The 19,063-nt window shown below is 47.3% G+C and overlaps 1 protein-coding gene across 10 annotated transcripts in view; it reads left to right on the top strand.

The window, feature by feature from the left end:
• Nucleotides 1-18,824, top strand: part of NFASC (neurofascin) — a 165,773-nt gene extending 146,949 nt beyond the window's left edge. For all 10 annotated transcript variants that reach the window (XM_090026559.1, XM_090026565.1, XM_090026564.1 and 7 more), the window contains 3 exons: nucleotides 5,331-5,462; nucleotides 7,456-7,525; nucleotides 14,617-18,824. In XM_090026559.1, coding sequence (XP_089882685.1) covers nucleotides 5,331-5,462; nucleotides 7,456-7,525; nucleotides 14,617-14,848 — 434 coding nt within the window. In that variant the 3' untranslated portion in view covers nucleotides 14,849-18,824. The remainder of the gene's footprint in view (nucleotides 1-5,330; nucleotides 5,463-7,455; nucleotides 7,526-14,616) is intronic.
• The last annotated feature ends 239 nt before the right edge of the window (nucleotides 18,825-19,063 follow it).

The raw sequence follows: 19,063 nt of genomic DNA, 5'->3' as shown, positions 1-19,063 counted from the left end.
AACCCCTTCTAGTTCCTAGCATGCAGGCTTCAGATCCCTGGATCCAAGCCTGCCCCTCCGTTTTTGGGTTTGGTTCTGATGTAAAACAGAAAGGAGCCTATTTCCCAGTTGTGCTGGGGCCTGGAACATTTTGCAGCACAACTCTGATTACAATACCCTAGTCCCCTGGGCCCCGACCTAAACAAGACCTGAACCCAACCTCCTGTCTCACTATTGCTATAAGATGCTCCCATTTTCCTCGTAGAGGACAGCTACGATTTACCAGTTGAAAACAGACACGTCTCTTTTCTTGCCTGCTTTTTGGGGGCTCTCACTTACAGCAAGCACAAGGGGAATCAGAGTTCAGGGACTCAAATTGGGCAGTGATATGCAATTTCTACGCTCATCTTCAGTGTCCCCAAGTCCACATTTAGTATATGTGAAGGGTTCCTAACTGCATTGCCGTTGAGATTCAAGGATTTACCATCTTTATTTCTGTGCTAGAGTCAGGGTGACAACCCCAGCCTCGTCAGCACAGGATCCACAAAGCTATCAATCCATTTCTGCATGCATGCATGCTGCAGTTTCATTTCTTTCCTGGCTGGATGCTGCTGCCGTGAGGGCTCAGAGCCCACTGCCCCATCCTGTGCCATCATTTAATGTTTTTTGACAAGAAAGCACTGTCCATTTTTTTTGGTTATGTTTTGCAAATATCTATTCTAGAGGTTGCTGCTTATTTACCTGCATTCAAATTGAACTAGCCCACCTGCACCGCAGCTGCAGTGTACTGCACTCTGACTTTCCTGCCGGCGCTATTGAGCTTTTGGTTAATCAGAACAGTGCTTTCCAGTAGTAAGTGACACTTCAGAACTACAAATGTAGATTGATACAAAAAACTAAGACGGTTTTTCTTTTATCCCCTGTCCCTTAAAAATGTCGGAAGGCAGATTCAAGCTCACAGAACTCGCCTGATAGGATGCTACCTAGAAACCCATTGTCTGTGAAGTCAAATAGCAGTGGACACATTTTTTACTGCATTGTGTGCGTGTGCAGTACTTATTCATATTTCTACCAATATACTTCTGTATGTGTATATACATACGGGCACATACTGGAAAAAAAATGCCTGTCTACAATTAAGGTCCCAAGCTCTGCAGCTTACGATACCATCAATACAAAATCTTGGATCATTGCTATTTGGTAGCGTAATGTTTTTTACACTGTATAATCACAGGCTAAGATTCTCAGAACCACCTACGGGGTCTGGCTGTTCAATCACCAGCAGTTTAAGTGGGTTTTGGTTGCCTCACAGTTCTCGGTAGCTTTGAAAATCCTCCCGACGTTAACACCACATTGGCTTTCATACAAGAAACAACAGTGAAGCCTCCCCCAATGGCCAGTGTGATCTACAGCATGCCATTGCGAGGAATCACTTTCAACCTGGTCCAAGGTTATGCCTTTAGGGGGAAAAAAAAGCAAACAATTTGGGCTTGGTTGGTGGATCACGACTGGTTTTGTGGTTGGTGCCTAAGCCATTGTTTTTAGACAGAGCACGTTTCCAACCACAGTCGGTCATCAGCTCAGGAAATCCAGAGTCACGGCAGCAGCATTTAAAATTGAAGCCAGTGAGATTACCTGACTGCTTGCTACTATTTAGCTAAATTGCTGGTCATGCATAAAGGGAGATCAGAACATCCTCTCTAATGAGACACACACTTAATAACCTTGTTTGAACCTTGCCATGACAGTTGCTCTGTTGACACTACCTACAGGATTGCCATGGGTGTATGTTTTAGCATCACGCATTTCTTTCTGTGGATGAGGATGGCAATTTGGAGCCTGTTTTGTCAGTTCCTCGGGTTCTAGGGAGAGCCGTCCGTCCCCTTCCTCCCCGCCGAAAATGCTCTCCACTTCAGAAAAAAAAACCTAAGCCTCATTCCACACATTGGCGCACAATTTTTCTTTCGGGTCACTTTGTTTCCATGTCAGTTAAAAGCCAGTCCATCTCCCAGCATTGTCTTCTGCCAAAACCCCATCCTGTCAGCACGGCTAATCCAATCCCCTTTCATTTCAGAGCTCTCCGGTGTAATTTTATCTCCTCCCCCCATGTGCAGTTTCGTCGATGCAATTCTCAGCTTCATTCAATTATCAGCTCGCTCTTTCCATTATCAAAATTTGCACCTTCAAGCAGTGCTCAGCTCCCTGAATGAGCTTCTTAGCAGGAATGGAGCATGCGCAGAATACCCACCGACAGGTACTGTCAGGGGCCAAGGGCACTTACGTAGCCAAAGCTCATTGGAGGTCAGTGGGAATTGGATATCTACAAGCCCGATGTACCCAAGGAAAGGCTTGCAGGGTATAGGAAGGCCTGCAAACCTCCTAGCAGCTTACAAGCACAATAAGGTACTTTTGCTAATATGATTTATACCAGTTACTTCAACACAGTTAGTTGCATCAGCACAAGTTCTTTGATCCTGGTGTCGGCTGGTCTGAAAGTGTTGTGAAGAGTTGCACCCTTTCACTGATGCGACTGGACCAGGGACAAGGTCCAGCGTGTAGACCTGGCCTGACATTCTTTGGGCATTTGAAAGTCCCGGGCTAGATCTTAAGCTACTGTGACTCAGTTATGGATTTGCACCAGTCCGTTCACACCACTCCCAACTCTGGCTTCATTTCTTTACTAAAAGTTCTCCTTTCCTCCTCTTAGTCTCGAACCATCCTAATTTTCATTTCAAGGAGCCAGCTAAGAACATCGTGGTTGCAGTTTGAGCACGCTTGGAAGCTGAGGAAGAGCATGGATTGAAACAACCCCAAATTGTGTTTAAAGCCCCAGAACAGCATGGCTCAAGGATTTTTTTTATAAGTAGAATTTTAAGCAAGTGTCAGCTCGTCTATTATGCTTCTTATTTAGGCTGTGGAGCCTAGTTACTTTGTATCACACCTCTAAAATCATCATCACGTTACCATCTTTGGCCAAAATCTGAAGACATTAAAATGGAACATATTAAAGTGGAATTAGAGTGACGCGGCCTGACCTGTTCTTTCACCTATGCAAGGGGCCTCATGGGCTTCAGGTGCAAAAGTCAGGCATGCAGAACTGCACTTTGGGAGCTTCTCAAGATTGCTTGTCAATGAGGCACGTCTCTCCGGGCTGTTCATGTGCCGTGTCTTCATGTAAGATACTGCTAGGACCCCCATGGCTTGTGGCAGGGCCTGTCCCCCATTTATTGCATGTCTTGAAGGAACTGGGTGTCTGTAAAAGGGAGAGGGATTTTGAAAGTTTCTCGGGTGTTGTCTGCTGTCGACTTTCTGGATAAAGACATTAGGACATAGCCGGTAACTGCAAGCGCGCTGTTCTCATTCGCCCCACTTTGGGAAGCATGTATTCGGGCAAAGAGAAAAATACCTTCGTTCTCCTACCAGTGAACCTATAACAATGGAGTCAGATTCTGCAGGCTTTAATGGCCCAGGATGGCAGAACAATAGCCAAGCAACTGCAGGGAGGTTGATCAACCGTCGACCGCGTGTGTACAATTTGCTATTTATGATGGTCTTTGTCTGTGGAAAGTGGTAAAGCGTGCTGTGTAAACTGGAGGGTGGCGCAGAGGCTCTGTGCTTCTATTCACATTTGTTTGCTATCGTTCGCTCAACTAGGCAATATGAAAAATGTAGTGGATTACGGACGCTGGCATACTATACTGCCTTCCAGCATTCCCTGGCGCTGCGTAATTTGGGTCAGATCAAAGTCTGATGGTAGTCGCTTGTGGGTGTCACAAGGGAGTTAACAAAGGGTGCTCTCCTTGTCAGGACAAACCCCCGTAAAGTTCCAGCTCAGGTTCTTGATCCCATCCAAGTCAGGTCCCAGCTATCTCCTGTGAACTTGACTGTTTCTATTTACACTGCAGTCTAGTTCACTTTACCCACTGTTGCTCTGAAAGTTATTTTCTACTGACTCCATCTTGCTGAAAACCAGGTGCGTGACAATTGGAAGAGCTTGTGGCATGCTGCTATTTTCAGGCCAGAGGTTCATTTGTCCTACTTCGCACAGGAGCTGCAAATAAGTCCCATCAGCATGCTACAGGCGGCGGCTTGGGGGTTTGCAGTTAGGTGTCAGGACGTCACGTTGGAAACAGCGATACCTCTCCTTGCGTAATATTGAACTGTGACCTCATGGCCTTGCATTAAAGCAGCAAAATACAGAGCCCCTTTCAGTGAGGAGGTTTGGAGCCTTTCATTGCTGCAGGGTCAAGTCTCCTTGTCGCGGATTCCCAGTCTCACTCAACCAAGATCTGCTGTCAAGGCTTTTCATTTAAAGCTTTGTCTGCACATTGAAATAAATCCTGCCACATCTTTTAGGGGTGTCAGATGGACCTTCCTGGCCTCACTCCTCCTGTTGAGAAGCATCACCCCACTGCCACGGACAGTGTCATATCTACCTTGCCTTCTGATGGACGGGGTCAGCCAAACTCAACAAACAAAGCATGGTCTCCCCCCTCTCTAGCCGAGGCTAAGCACATTTCCTCCCAGGAGCGCATGCGTCCTGCTGACAGCATTCACACCAGCAGGATGGCTGCTTTCAGTGCAGGCTGGCAGATGTAGAGATATTTTTGCGCCCATGAAACAAGGTGGGTTTCGTGCCTAGGTCCTTGTTGACACTTCAGTGCCTGGATTCAGCAATCATCCGTGCTGCATCAGTGCTGATCACTAAACATAGATCAGGAGTTAAAAGTAGGGGCAAACCCTGCTTTTAGAGCAAGCTCTGGCTTGTCCTAACATGAGGGTTACACCAGATGCTGTGCTGGAGCTGTTCCCTAAGAGATTCCTCCCAACTTCACCACAACAAGCTATTTTGAGACCCTTTGCAGTTAGGGAACTTGTTATATTTATTGGTTTGTTCCAAGTGCGCGCCAGGGAAATAAAAGCTTTTAGCTGCTTGTTGGATGAATTTCACACCCCATTTACAGGGGCCACCTGCAATTTTGCTCTCTGCTTATTTCCTATCGCTGAAAGTGGAAGATCAACTCTGTTACTCAGCTTCTTCTGCCATTATTTTTACACCCCCTTCTTCATTAGTCTGTATTAGTTTCATTTTATTTACGTTGCTTTGATGTGCATGGCTCCTGATAGATTCCTGAGTTGACTCTCAGTAAACATATAAAACTCAATTCCCATTTTAGTCTCAGACACCACACTTAGCGGCACACACTGATGTGACTGTAGAAAAGGATCATTTATGAGAGAGTAGCCCAGATTTTTCTAGGAGCCTGGCTCCATGGTGTTACTTTACTTATTTCTCTCCCATGTTCAAATCTGGCTTTTCTAACGTGCTTTCTTTCAACTCCCCCTACCAGCTTATACCAAGAACCACGCGGACATTGCAACGCAGGGCTGGTTCATTGGGCTGATGTGTGCCATTGCCCTTCTGGTTCTGATTTTGTTGATAGTGTGCTTTATTAAGAGAAGCAGAGGCGGGAAATATCCAGGTAAGTGCTGTATCCAGCCATACATTACATCTGCTGTTTAGTAAAAAAGCCCCCTATGCTTTTCAGAGCTGCTTTAAAATGTCTTGATGTCTGCTACCCTTCTCATTGTAAGGGTTTTTCTTCCTCCGTGTTATGAAAATATGTAATGCCAGAAAGGACTGCAGTTAATCAGAGGCAGGGCAAGTTCTCCCTGCCATGCAGGAGGCAGCCTGCAGAGCAGGCTGGACTCATTAAGAGTGACCTGACATCTGTTAAACAAAGTCATGCTCTTCCTGCAAAAGGACACAGATCTCATTAAGGTCTTTGCAAGAAGGAGATGAGGCTTAGGGAGAATTGCCCAAATGATGCGTGCTCTGTGCCCATCTGGGCTCTTAAGCCTTAGTATTTAAGCAGTAAGGTGGCTCCCCAAACCCAATCCTGCAGTCTCTTCCACGTGCAAAATCCCCATGCTGGTCAGAGCTCTGTACCCAGAAGGACTGCAGGATTGGACTCTATGATCCAACAGCAGCTTCACAGAAGATGCCCGTGATCCAGCCTGTATGGGTACTTGCTGTATTTTCCAGTAAGTGCCTTCTTGCTTTTTCACGCGCTGCCCTGTAAGCACCCATAAAGCCACCTCGTTGTCCTCTTTCAAATCCCTCCTGAAGTCCTTCCTTTGCCATGTGATGCTGTGTTAGGCCACCAGTGTGCTAAGATTACTGCCTGTACTCCTCCATCTGGCCTGTATCTATCCATAATGTCTTGCATTACACTTAGACTCTTTACTATTAAAAGCAGGGGTCCGTTTTGATTTGTGTTTGGGCAGCATTTTGCATAATTTGCTCCCACTCCATCGGTGGAGCTCCTGGCTGCCATGGTAATATAAATTGTCATTGATCCTAAGCAGTGAAACAGGCAGACGTGAAGTCAAATTGCAGTAATAATTGAGCCTCTCTTCTGATTCCAACACAGATAACTCCTGCCAGGACAGAGAATTACAGCATCTAGGGATTGTTTTGAGGCACACTTGAGACCGTGTGCATTTGCCAACATAACTCCCCTACAAGCATGCTCAGATCACTTTGTCCCCTGGACTGCATCTGTGCTAAATGTTTGGCAAGCGTTGGCGAATGCTGACTTGTTAATGGCTTCATCTGTACAACACTAGACCATCATTAGGAAGAATAAAACCACACGTATAACTGTGTACTGTGTGCCAGTTTAAATTCACGTTTATGGCATCATAATGAAGTGAATCAATTCCTAATTTTGGAATAAGCCAGATACCATTAAAATCCTCATGTGTGCCACTCCCCATAAAATCAGTCATAGCATTTGCAACTTCCCTCATTGTGGGCCTGGTTTGCCAGCGTGGTACTTCACTTTTACGTCCGTAAGATTGATGCACTCGATAGGGCAATGGCAAGCCAGGCTCTCAAAGCACGAGGAGTAACTGCAAACGCCAGCAACACGGTAAAGACCGCACGCTCTACAACAGCGTCAACCCCTATGCAGCTAGTTTCGTGTGTGATGCTTGTCTCCACTGAGCCCTATCAAAGTTAGTACCCGAGTCTCTTACTAAACGCCTCCTAATATAACAGGCTCTCTTTTGGAAATAAAAACCACAGGATGATGTATGAGGACATTCCTAGTACCTTTACCGAGGGCTCTTTCCCCGATATAAAGAAGCATCGATTGACCTTGCACTAACACTTTGTGATTGACAGATGGTGCTTTATGACTTTAACGGTGCTTTCTTGCGTACTGGATTTTACTTGAGTCTTCCTGCCTAGAGCAGGGGCCCTGGACCCGATGATCTGCAAGGTCCTTTCCAGCCCCATACAATCTATGAATCAGCTTTTCTCAGTTACTGACCTCACTCTAATCTCCTTGGCAAAATAAAAAAAAAAAAGAGGAGGAAGGAGAAGAGGCAGGAAGCGATGCTGGCTGTTGCGGAGGGAGTTTCCGACCCTCTAATTTAACTGTTGCCTGGTAATGTGCTTCTTTGCCACAGTGCGGGATAACAAAGAAGAGCATCTAAATCCTGAAGACAAGAACGTAGAGGACGGGTCGTTTGACTACAGGTATGTGTCTACTTGGCACGTGTATTCACTCAGTCACTTCTATCCCATCACCTACCCCCTGCTCACCTTGAGTCTCCTCTTCCTCCTTCCCCCCTATTCCCTTCACGTAACCACTGCCGCGGCGCCACACTCTCTCATGAACGGTTTTCCACCTTCCTTCTCCTCCTCCTGCCTCCCGCTCTCTGCCAGTTCTTTACAAAAAGAGATGCCTTAAAAACCTGGAAAAGCAACAGCCCAGGATGGCTGCTCCTCCTCTGGGGCGTTCAGACTGCTCTGACAAGCACGTGGGACAGGATAGCTCCCATGGGGAGGAAGCCCACTTCAAACACGCATGCACACAGAGTCAGGAGATTCTCGCACAGGCCAAGGGGATTTCATTAACCATGCAGTGCTGGGACTCGGCCTCCTTTGTGGTGTTGATGCACTGTCCAGACTAAGAGATCTTCAGCAGCTGCCCAGACCTGCGCAGTATACTCTGTCTTAGGAGCCAAGTCCCCACAGGGCCCAGGCCTCTCTCTAGAGGAGCTTCAACAAAGCCCCTTGAAACATGCCCATCGTAACCTTGGTGCAGCCTACCAAGCCCTCTGCTCAGGGAGCTGTGACCTCCCCACCTCCCATCAGACTAAATGGCATCCTTTAAAGAACAGCAGCCACTTCTCCTCCCAGCCCCTCTGGTCATTTGAAAAGGGAGCAAGTATTTTCTGTGCCTGTTTGCGTGTAATCCTGTGTTCATGGCTCTACTTGTGCTTCTTCATTGCACACAAGGAATGGGAACAGGTAACGTTGCCAGATCTTGTTGCATTTTCCTGCATTGCGTTAATAGCTGGGAATTACAGTGCGCCTGCTCCCTTGAGCACCCGGGGCTTGCTTTTATATCAGTGTCCTTTTCCTTAAAAGAATTACAATAAAACTTTCCAAGCCCAAGACAGTCAGTGGGTTTTGGATTAGGCCTTATACCATTACCCGGTATTCCCAGCATTACAAAGTGAAGTACCCGAGAGGGGAAGAATTTATTTAAAATGCAGAGTAACACCAGGGTAGAAAGCTGCAAAGACTGTACCGTACAGGACTTTGGAACAAACCCTGTATGTAAGTCTCACCACATACGGATATACAGATAGGAGGCAGAATAATTGGATAGTCTTCAGGATAGTCACAGTTTTATCATTAGTAGCAAGTTGCTACAGTAATTACTTTCCAGTGGTGGCTGTTTTTCTCCAAAGGATGTCATATGACCATAGCTGTTCAGTGTTCTGCATGGCACGTGAAAAGACACAGGATAGACACAAACCCCAGCCAAAGCAAAATACTAACACGCTGCAGGGCCAGAAGACCAAAGACTCCTTCCTCCCCCGTCCCCTCACTTCCTGCATGTCTAGATTGTAGATTTAGATCTCCGATGCCAAAACCAGAACATCAGTTTGCACCAACGGTTATGCAGCCACAATAGACTGTGCGCCCTATACCCGAATGTTCATTTTGCAACAGCAGTCTGCTCTCTGCATGCCTGCACTCTGACACCAAACCCATCCATCAAGCACAAGCTGCTGAGGTTTTGGCAAGATAATTATATGGAAGGGACTCGCTTTGTCTGTCTCCTTTTGCCACTATCCAGAAGTCAACCCAAGCTGGGGAACGCAGCAGGACTGGAACGCGTTATGGAGCATTAGGCAGCAGGCAGCCAGATTGAAGTGATTTGCTCGGGGAAGCTGGTTTGCTAGTGGGAAATCTGTATTTTGATAGTACCTCTGAAAAAAGCAATTGCAACGGCTTCTTTAATAAATTTTTATGTGACCCAGCAGCAGCCTGGGGCCCAGCGCCCCGTGCTCCTGACCACAAGTGGAGAACAACACAAGAAGCCAGCCTTTACTGGTTCTTTGCCAGGTCTTACCCTCTGTCCAGTGCACGGGCAGGACAGGATTCAGAACCAAGTCATCAGTTTGTGATCTAGCGGCAGGTTTGAGCCTCCACTCCCATGCTCCTGCCTCAAGTCACAGCAGGTTCAGGTCTGGCATTTGGCTCTCGCAGGCAGCTGTATGGTCTGTGCAGAGCTGGCACTCTGCTAGAGCAAGGGGTGGTCACAGCATGAAGCCAACATTTCCATTCCTTCCTCTGCCACAGTGGTTGCAAAGCAGGTCTCTGGCCCTATCCGCACTGCAGACCTACTGGGTCGTGCAGCAGCACCTTCCAAACATACCGGGCAGATCAGTTCATGCTACCTCCTGAACCAGAAAGTAGTTTCATAACATTCATAGGATACTATGCCTGGGCTACTTAGCAGTGCTGGGGAGTCTGAGCTTATTAGTGTAAGTAGAGTGACACTGGTTCTGGTTCAGGCAGTGTGCATGGTACAACATGGCATTTGAGAGCTCAGCTGCCGGCCGTGGTAAGTTTGTGGCACGGACGTGCCTTTTGTGAAAGCACGTCTGACACTAACGAACACGGTTTAAAAATGCAGTTATTGACTGGGAGAGGAAACGAGGGCCCTCAGCCTGGCTGCCATTCTGTAGCAAAGTGAACTGCCCTCTGATGCTCCATGCGTTACCCCAGCACTGTCCAGCAGATGTGATGACTGTCAAGACAGCAGGAAGGGATGCAATAGAGCTCCTCTCAGACACTAAAGGACACCCAAAGAGCTTGCCACCCCCATGCAGAGGTCAGGGGGAGGGAGCCAGTAGACACCTTAGATACTCCAAGGAATCACCAAGATTTGTGGTGGTTAGGAAGCTCCTCCTGTTTGTGTTGGTTGGTTGGTGCATGTGTGCGCTCTGCCTTGCTGGAGATGGAAGGGTTCCCTATCCTTACATAGACCCTAGTGGCAAGAAAAACCTCTGTGGGTAGCAGAGGTTTACTTCTCCCCGATATAAAGTGAGGAGTACTCCATTAGTCCAGCTTCTGAAGGCAGGTGCTATTCAACATAGGCGTGTCAGTGTCTGGTCTCGGAGCAGTACTGCATTTGGCTAGAGATGCTAGTGAGAATAGCACTTTAGAAACGCAAGACAGTATTCTTAGCAAAGTATCAACTAAGCAGCGCAGACACGATAGCATCACCTTCTAGCTGGGGCAGCGTACATGTGCTTTCTCCCGAGAACAGGCCCCAGCGTCCCAAGTTTACAGGGAGAAGCAGGGAAGGAAGGCATCCTTTGAACAGGCAGAGAAAGGTGAACTTGAAGAACTGGTGTGACCTGCAGGTGATTAAGATTCAAAATGATTGCAGTAGACTGAAGGAAAGTAACCATTAGCATTTAAAGGGAGGCCAGGGTTCGAGCTGATGTGAGCTCTTCATTAGTTTCCCTCCCCACCTCCACACAGCATGTCTGATATGCTCTCATCACAGCCTCACGTCCTTAATGCCCTGTGCATGCAACTTTCAAATCTCTGCAGCCTGTAATTAAGAGATAGTGTCACATCTTTCTGTTCCACTAACAGAATAATGGTTTCCCTGTGCGGAGGCTAAGCTGAGAAGCTTTATTTTCAAAGTGGGAGACCATTATCCTTGAAAAACTCGTTCTGTGCCAGTGACTGTGCCTCATTATACCAAATGATTAAAATGGAGTCTAGAGTTATAAAGAAGGGGGTTGGGGGGTGGGGAGCCACTGACTGCCTAATGCAGGGCACTGGGATGAGGTGTTGAAGCATCCAACATGATTCTGGCACTCGAGGGTAGAGACCAAAAGACGTTACCATCCAATTGCTGTTCAGCAACCTGCATGAAGTAGGTCCAGTGGGTCTCAGGTCAGGTCCCAGTGGAGGGGTATCCATTTTGTAGCTGGTACCAGTTGACCATGTTGGTAGAGACCAAGGACTAAATGGGCCCTAGCAGCAGAGCTCTGAGGTACTGCGAGGAGCATGTGGTCTCCAGCCCTCTGGATAGCCAGCTTCAGGCTGCCAGTGCCCCACTTTGCCCCCAGCAATGAACCCAAGTAAAAACCTAAAGAGGGGAAGGGGAGGAAAGAGCAGGAGACCCACTAGGCCAGCCCTCAGTCCTCTTCTTCTGGATGTCACTGCCAAGCAGTTCCCAGCTGGCTCCAGGAACCAGCACTCATTTCAGTGATGTGCCTGTGAATAACCTGCTTTTCTGGTTGCTCAGTACTAACTTGGGGGGCGGGGGGAGGGAGGTGGGGAAGGGAAAGCCACTGAGCTTCACCCAGCTGGAAGCAGGAGGGGCTGAGGCTCATTTCATTTGGTCTAAAGAGGCAAATAGCACCTTGAGGAATGCAGCGGTTTTGAGCCCTGCCCCTTTAAATGCATACCTCATCATATCTCTCTCTGATCAGGCTCTTTCTGCTTCTCTCTGTTTTATTCCCATTCTTTCTCCTCCTTTTCACCTTGTCTATCCACATGGACCATGAAGGTCTCTTGAAAGGTAGGATCGTGTGCTGCCAGAAGTCCGGCACATTCAGCTTTTTCTTCTAGCAGTTCGTTTCTTTCATAGCCGAAATACCCCTTTGCCCTCACCCTCCCCTGCTGCCACCTAACGTATTAATTAAGGCTCATCTCCCCCACGCAGAGTTTTCAGGTACTCTGTGTCCAGCGAGTTGCATTCTGCTTGACAGCATTCAAAGGGGCTGGGGCGCTAATCAGACCCAGTAAGACTCAAAGGGCCCAACGTGCAGCTTAGGCTTGCGTGACTACTGCTTATTCATGCAATGAGTCCCACTAACTTCCTTGGGCCCCGTTGCACAATTAAGGATTGTTCACCTGGCTAAGCTGCAGAGCACGTTCTCCAAGCGACTCACATTCCCAGGTCAGCCGCTCTGATCACGTGCCGGGAGGGCACTGAGCACAGGCTCTCTGCCTACAGCCCGTGCAGAGCGGCTGAGCGAGTGAAGACAACAAGCAAGCAAAGACGTTAAGGCCCTGAGAGGTCAGTCGTGTGTATGCATTAAAGCCCAACCTCCCTCTGAAAGACCCGTGCAACTCTGGGCCACAGTTCCCAAAAGGGTCTGACCTGGATGCTCTCGTTTTCTAATGCACACAGCGAAAACCGTGAAAAATCCCTTTTAACAGAACTACCGCATCCACATGCTGATGACTATATGCTTCACCTTCTTAATGTACTAACCAGACAAATAGTATTGGAGAGAGGTAAAACCAGGGGGGAGGTCTGGAAAGCTTCTGTGCCCTGGTGTTTGGCAATGCAAGCCCCACATTAGGAAAAGCCTGAATACAGATTGTTTCGTCTGAACCCAGCGCAAGTAAGCGGTTCGGGTTTTTGCCACTCTCTCCTTTCCGTTATTAGGCTTTCTAACTGGCAGCGCTGCTTACAGACTTAAATCCTTTTCAGAGGGGCTGCTTATGATGCTAACGTGTTAATTCTTATCATGATGCCAAGTTAACACAGGGCCTCAAACATTGGTTCTGTTTTATTACTCAATTTGCAAAGCGCTGATATATAAGGTAACGTGATGCAAAACTGCAGAATGGGCTGCGGGATTTCAAATCCCTCCCACGTTATGGAGAGCTGAAGCCATTACCTAAATGGCTTGGGATGGACTGAATGACCTAAGGGAGGTCATTCCTATCACTGAGCAGTCCTAAGCACTAAAAGGACAAAGTGTAACCGTTAGTGTCCACACTGAGCATGTATTTCCAAGGGTGGAAGTTGACTGTCAAATACTACAACCCACATGTAAATTCTAGGGAACAAGAACGAAAAGAAAAAGTGCCTGAAATGATTCATGTCCTATCTTTGTACTGACATGAGTTGCTTTGCTGGGGTGATGGCTACAGGACATTGCAGAAGAGCCATGGAGCAGCTGAGTTGCAATGTTTCACGGAAGAAAGATGCATTGCTTCCACTGGGCGTACAATACCCTAAACATCATGTCTTAGGCCACCATGTCCTTGTGCTGAAACACTCCTTTTAATGAGCCATCCACATGCAGAGAAAGCAAGAAGAAATTGCTTTGGTCTATTAAAGGTTAAATCCTTTATTGAATCAGTGATTCAGCAAAAGGGACTTTGGACCATGGCTTTTCTTACTGTGTTTAAGAATAATGCATGAAAATTATGCAGCCAGACAAAAAGGCAGAGAGAATAATTTTTCAAGCAAATAATTCTGAGTTGGATGAGTCTTCAGCTGAAAAGATAACGTGAAAAGAAGCATTTAATAATACATTTAGAAGTGGCATATGATTTGCCTGCTGGATTAAACAGGTGATTACACATTGCCAACAGATATGATAAGTGCCTCTTTCACAGATGGCTGTCCATTCCCAGGTGGTGTTAACTACGGGTTTGGAGACACAAGTCCTTACCACATGGGAAAATGCAAAGGTTTCCCAGATTTTTGCTTGCAGGTTCTTAAACTGCTTTCTTATGGGTCATTTAAAACAAAAACAAAAACCCTGTATAATGGCTTTGTTCATTCTTTCTGAATGAAACATTTCCCACACACGAAGCAGCAAGGTGTTTAGGGTGAAGAATCAGACCAGCCTCAAACAGATGAATTTAGATGCTTAGAAATGAACGTGAAGGGAAAGATTTCCACGAGTGCTAGGAGATGCACAGAACTTGGTTTCCTGCAGAAACTTAACAAAGCACTGCCAGGGAGATTATCTCCACGTACATGTGGCTCTTAATAAACAACTGATCAGTATTTCTCTAAGAAAAAGCAGAAATAAAACTGAGTAGCGACCAAAGTGGAGCTGGCCAGGTCCTTCCAAGGCTGACTGAAATACAAAGAAGAGAGAGAGGGTAGACAGTAAGAAGCAGAGGATTCTGGCAGTGATCATCCAGTTCAGGTTGTCTAAGCATGATCTGTGACATGGGTGAGAACATCTGTTTTCCTAAGGACAAAAATAGGCTGGGTTATCAACCAAAAAAAAAAAAAAATCAAGTGTGTAAACTACACGTGCAACTAAGTGCTTGATATATGTAACAGGTCACGGTAGCCTCAGGAACATATTGGGCAAACTGCGACTGCCCATTTGCAGGCAGTTACCTGCATCCCTTGCAGACTGGCCATCAAGAAGGAGCACATTTGCACACTAGGGGGTTTTCTTGGATACCCAGCTCCCAGGTTTTAGTAAAGTCCCTTTAAGGCTGCACTCCCAATCCTGACTGTCTGTCTGTCTTCTACTACCCAGTGATGAAGACAACAAGCCGCTGCCCAACAGCCAGACCTCCCTGGATGGCACAATAAAGCAGCAGGAGAGCGATGATAGCTTGGTGGACTATGGAGAGGGGGGCGAAGGGCAGTTCAACGAGGACGGCTCCTTTATCGGCCAATACACAGTCAAGAAGGACAAAGAGGAGACAGAAGGCAATGAGAGTTCAGAAGCCACGTCCCCAGTCAATGCTATCTACTCGCTAGCATAGCGCGCTATAGTGAAACCACAAATCACAAATATATACGTGCCGTGGATGGGGGTCAAACCACTGCCACCATCACCAGGAACCCAAATACAAAACGACAAAAAAAACCAAACCAGATCCACCGCAAGAAACAAAGCAAAGCAAACGAACCCAGGCTAGGTGGTCGCCGATGCCATTCTATCCTTAGCAAACAAGCAAAGGGCGAGGACCCACGGGGTGCCAACGTGTGGTAGCCGTAGCTGAAACTGGAACAGAGCCAAAGGGGCTAGAGGAAGAGTAGGATGCACAAATTGTACACCCCAGGCTTCAGATCTGGACTGGCAACCCCCGTCTATTAGATAACCCAGCACTCACTCTGACTAATGATTCACCCCGTCCAGGTTTTGTTCCCCCCGCTTCCCCCTCCGCTTTATGGGTTCAAATTCCCTTCCCCTTGGGGAAAGGCCCCAAATTTAAAAAAAAAAAAAAAAAGAGAGAGAGGAGTGGGGGAGGGGGGAGGAGATGGGGGAAGAGAATGGGGATAATAGCATGAAACTGCAAAAATCAAGGGGGTGGGGGGGGTCCATCAGCTCTGGGGAGTAGTGATATGCTGCTTCATCGATGGGGAGTTCTCTGGGACTGTACTTGAGATGGACATCTTTACAGCCAGCACCTCGCTCATGACCCTTAGCAAACATGCCCGCACCGCCGTGCTCCTTCCTGAAAGATTGAGCAGCATCACACTGGAGCCCCACAGGAAGGTGGTTTCCAGGGCTTGCCGCTGGAACGGTCAGAATTGTGTTCTTGTACCTCTCATTAGTGCTACCCTTCCACGTTGGTTCGGTCACCGCAGTACTACCGCCCGGCGCGCACAGGCTGTGGGCGAAATTGTTCTGCATCCATGCTACTTAGCAAAGCTTTTGAAGAAAGGGAAGTTGGGGAAGAGACGGTATGGGACTTGACGAAGGGCAGAAAGATGCAGCTTTATATTCTGACCCCAAGTGAGTGAGGCAGAGCAGAACCGTTTGCCTGGATAATGACGGGGAACTGGTTTTCTGTTATTCTTTGTGAGACGCAAAAGACAAACCCATAGTTTCTGCCCTCAAGCCCACATAAATCGTTATGTAGCAAAGAGGAAGGGGAGGTTGGACCAGCATTAACACAGGACAAGGGACCAGGGATTGGTTTCCTACCCATAACCCTGATGCGATAGCATCTCAGCGGTGAGCGCTAACCTGCACTGAAGCTGCAGATCAGCTCCTTGAAATGCTCCAGGACCCCCCAGTCTGGTGGGGTATACGTGGCTGTAAATGGCAGAAATGCAGGGTATGCAGCCTCTCCCCTCGTTACATTGGAGCAATTCAGTGCAACATGGCTTTCAGTTAACCCTCTCTCCTCCTAGTTCACTCCAGTGGCCTTCCACCCCGCTCCTTGATCAATCAGCCCATAGGAGACCCTTCCAGGTGCGGCAGGCTGTAGTGTGGGACTCGCACCCATTTTGTTCTTTACGTATCAAGAACGCTCGTTAAAGCTAACCTGCTAATACAACTGTAATCCGTGTCTTGAACAGGAAAAGTTTGGCATTACAGTGCTCCTACACATGCCTTATCCAGCTTCAAAACTCCCCCTGACGTTTAATAAACTAAGACAATTCACCCACCGCTTAAGCCCCTGATGCGATGGTCTCCAGTCTGTCAGGCCCATAGGAATAGGATGCCTGCACAGCTCTCCCAGCAGAGAAAGCATGGAACACAGTAGAAGGTAGCGTTTTATAATAGACGGTAATTAGCGGCAATGCCACATGTATTCTCCCCACTTCCTGCACTTTTGAAACCAAAGGTACCTTCACTGAGACAGTTCGGATTTCTTCAGACGGTTTCATGGTTGTACAACAAAGTTAGGATGGATGTTTTGTTTGTTTTAAAAGGCATTTCTGTTCAGCCTAATGGACTAAACGCTATAGGATTAATACAATTGTTCTTTTAGCTTTTCAACTGGTTGGCTACAAAGACATGTTGCTAACAAGGATGTTCCTACTAAGAAGGGATTGTTTAGATATGCTTGCCACATTTTCTTTAAGCTGCTGTGATCTTTAACAGCGTGGCTACTTTTCATTTCAAGGAAAGAAACCTAGATTAGGTCAACAGCTGTGCAACGGGCTTGGTCAAGTCAAGCAAGAGAAGCAGAAGGGAGAGTTTAGCTGCACCAGAAGAGTCAGATGCACAGTTTGAAGTCTCACAGGTTGCTGTTAACAGACTGGCAAAGCTGCTCCCTGCTACCCAGGGTCCGTCATGCTAGTGTGCAAGGAAACCCCCAAGGAATTCACATGCCAAAGGGGTTTGCCCACTTTTCTCTTGAGAGAGGGGAAAATGGGAGACATCTCTTTATCATTGTCAGTGTTTATGTATTAAAGCAAGAGACCTAATTCTAATGGAGTCGCCTAGCATTGTACCATTGCAAGAGGAGCTTCTCAACCTTTTTCCAGGGGGCAAAGCAGACACTTCCTAAAGAGCTCAGAGCGCCACAGGCCAAACGTTAAGTAAAGCTGAGTTTCCGAGGCATCCAGGACTTTAAAAGCAATGAGCATTCATTCACGTTCTGTCAAAGCGTTTCTAAAACGTTCTCCCCAACCAGCCAGGAAAGAGCCTACGGCCTTCATCTTGACCACCAGCCTGTACCGTTTGAGCTAACGTAATGTTCCCGTTGGCAGGAGGAAGCTCTTACCCTCTAGGTGGGTCAGTCACGACCATCGGATAGGACACGCTTTGCTATCTCCATGTTCCACTTACAACTCCTGTGGAGTTACAAGGGAGTAGCTGAGAGCAGTTGGTCCTGTGAACGGTGCCCGTTTACTGTGCATTCACACAAGCTACAGTGTCCCCGTGAATCATTTTACTAGGCTGCCCACACAACAGCTGTTTGCAAATAGAAAGAGATGAGGGTTTATTATGGTTTTTAACCGTTTCAGAGGTTACCCGCTGAAGCACCAGCATCTGCCTGAACGAACAGGGTTTGAGAAGGCCAGCTCAGAAAGACTGGACGGGTCATACCGATGATGGCTTGCTCAGGCAGGCAACAGTAATAGCAGAAGCCTTTCTCTGCATTACTTGTTCCTTGAGCAAGCATAAAGGGAAGGACAGGCTTATACAGGAGGCAGTGATCCCAACTTAGCACTGGTGTAACTCCGTCAAAGTCAGCGTTATGCCAGGGACAGGGCCGTGTCCACAAAAGCGAGACACGGGACACTCCTCCCTTATGGACCAGTCCTGCATAAACTTCTAAGGAAGAAATTAATAAGGTTCGACAGAAAGGTGATCAGGTTCTATGCTAATTATTTGAAACGTTGCAAGACAAAAGTTTAAAAACTCAATATTTGTAGTCTTTTTAAGCACCCACTTCAGTTTTCTAGTAAGCAGATAAATCTCTTACACCTCCAGGGAGGTTCAAAAGCTACACAGAAATTAACATTCTCTTTTCTGTACCCTGGGTCTCTCTCATAAGGATTTGATAGCAGTTTCTCTGTACAGTCAGTTTGCCGTAAGGAGCTCCATCACTGCTTGCACGGCCCTCTGACTATGAAAGCCACCAAAACGCTGAATTAATATATGCGTGACTTGTAAGAGACCTTACTGTCAAATTACCATAATGGCCCCAGAGTTATTAACACCCATAATGCCTGCCTCAAAGTATGCTTTTAGTTGGGCAAATTATTAGCTATTAATAATCTTGACGGAGGTGTACTTTAGGAGACCTGCTGAAGGGAACAGTGATCTGCCTAGGTGAAGAGGGATTTGAGAAGGTTAGCTCAGAAAGACAGGATGAGTCAACTTCCTCTCTCTGTGTCCCTCATGGGGATCCATCCAAGCTGCTGCACACCTGCTGCAGTACGAGCCAGAGATGCACCCCCTGCATAGCTCATCTAACCAGCACGAGCCATTAAACCCACCAAAGCCAGGCTTATTTAAAGGGAACCTCCATATAACTGGCACCATAATGGGGTATTCCTCTAAGCACCATAACGGGGTATTCCTTCCTCGGCCTAAACAGTCTTACGTAGTTAAAGGGATGTTCCAACCTACTCCGGTTCCCAGAAAAACTCAACACATCCCAGATGCAGGCAGTACTTCCAGCTGCCCTGTCAGGCAAGCTGGCACCTCCCTCGTTAGAATTTTAATTGGGGAAACGAGAGAAAGGCCTGAACCAAAATCCCAAATCAAAAGGCTGCTCAACGCCTGGGAG

The sequence above is a fragment of the Crocodylus siamensis genome, chromosome 13 (assembly GCF_052110815.1).
Source record: "Crocodylus siamensis isolate JL-2025a chromosome 13, ASM5211081v1, whole genome shotgun sequence".
Taxonomy (NCBI): domain Eukaryota; kingdom Metazoa; phylum Chordata; order Crocodylia; family Crocodylidae; genus Crocodylus; species Crocodylus siamensis.
Note: the sequence above shows the minus strand (reverse complement) of the source record. Positions and strands in the feature narration are given on the sequence as shown.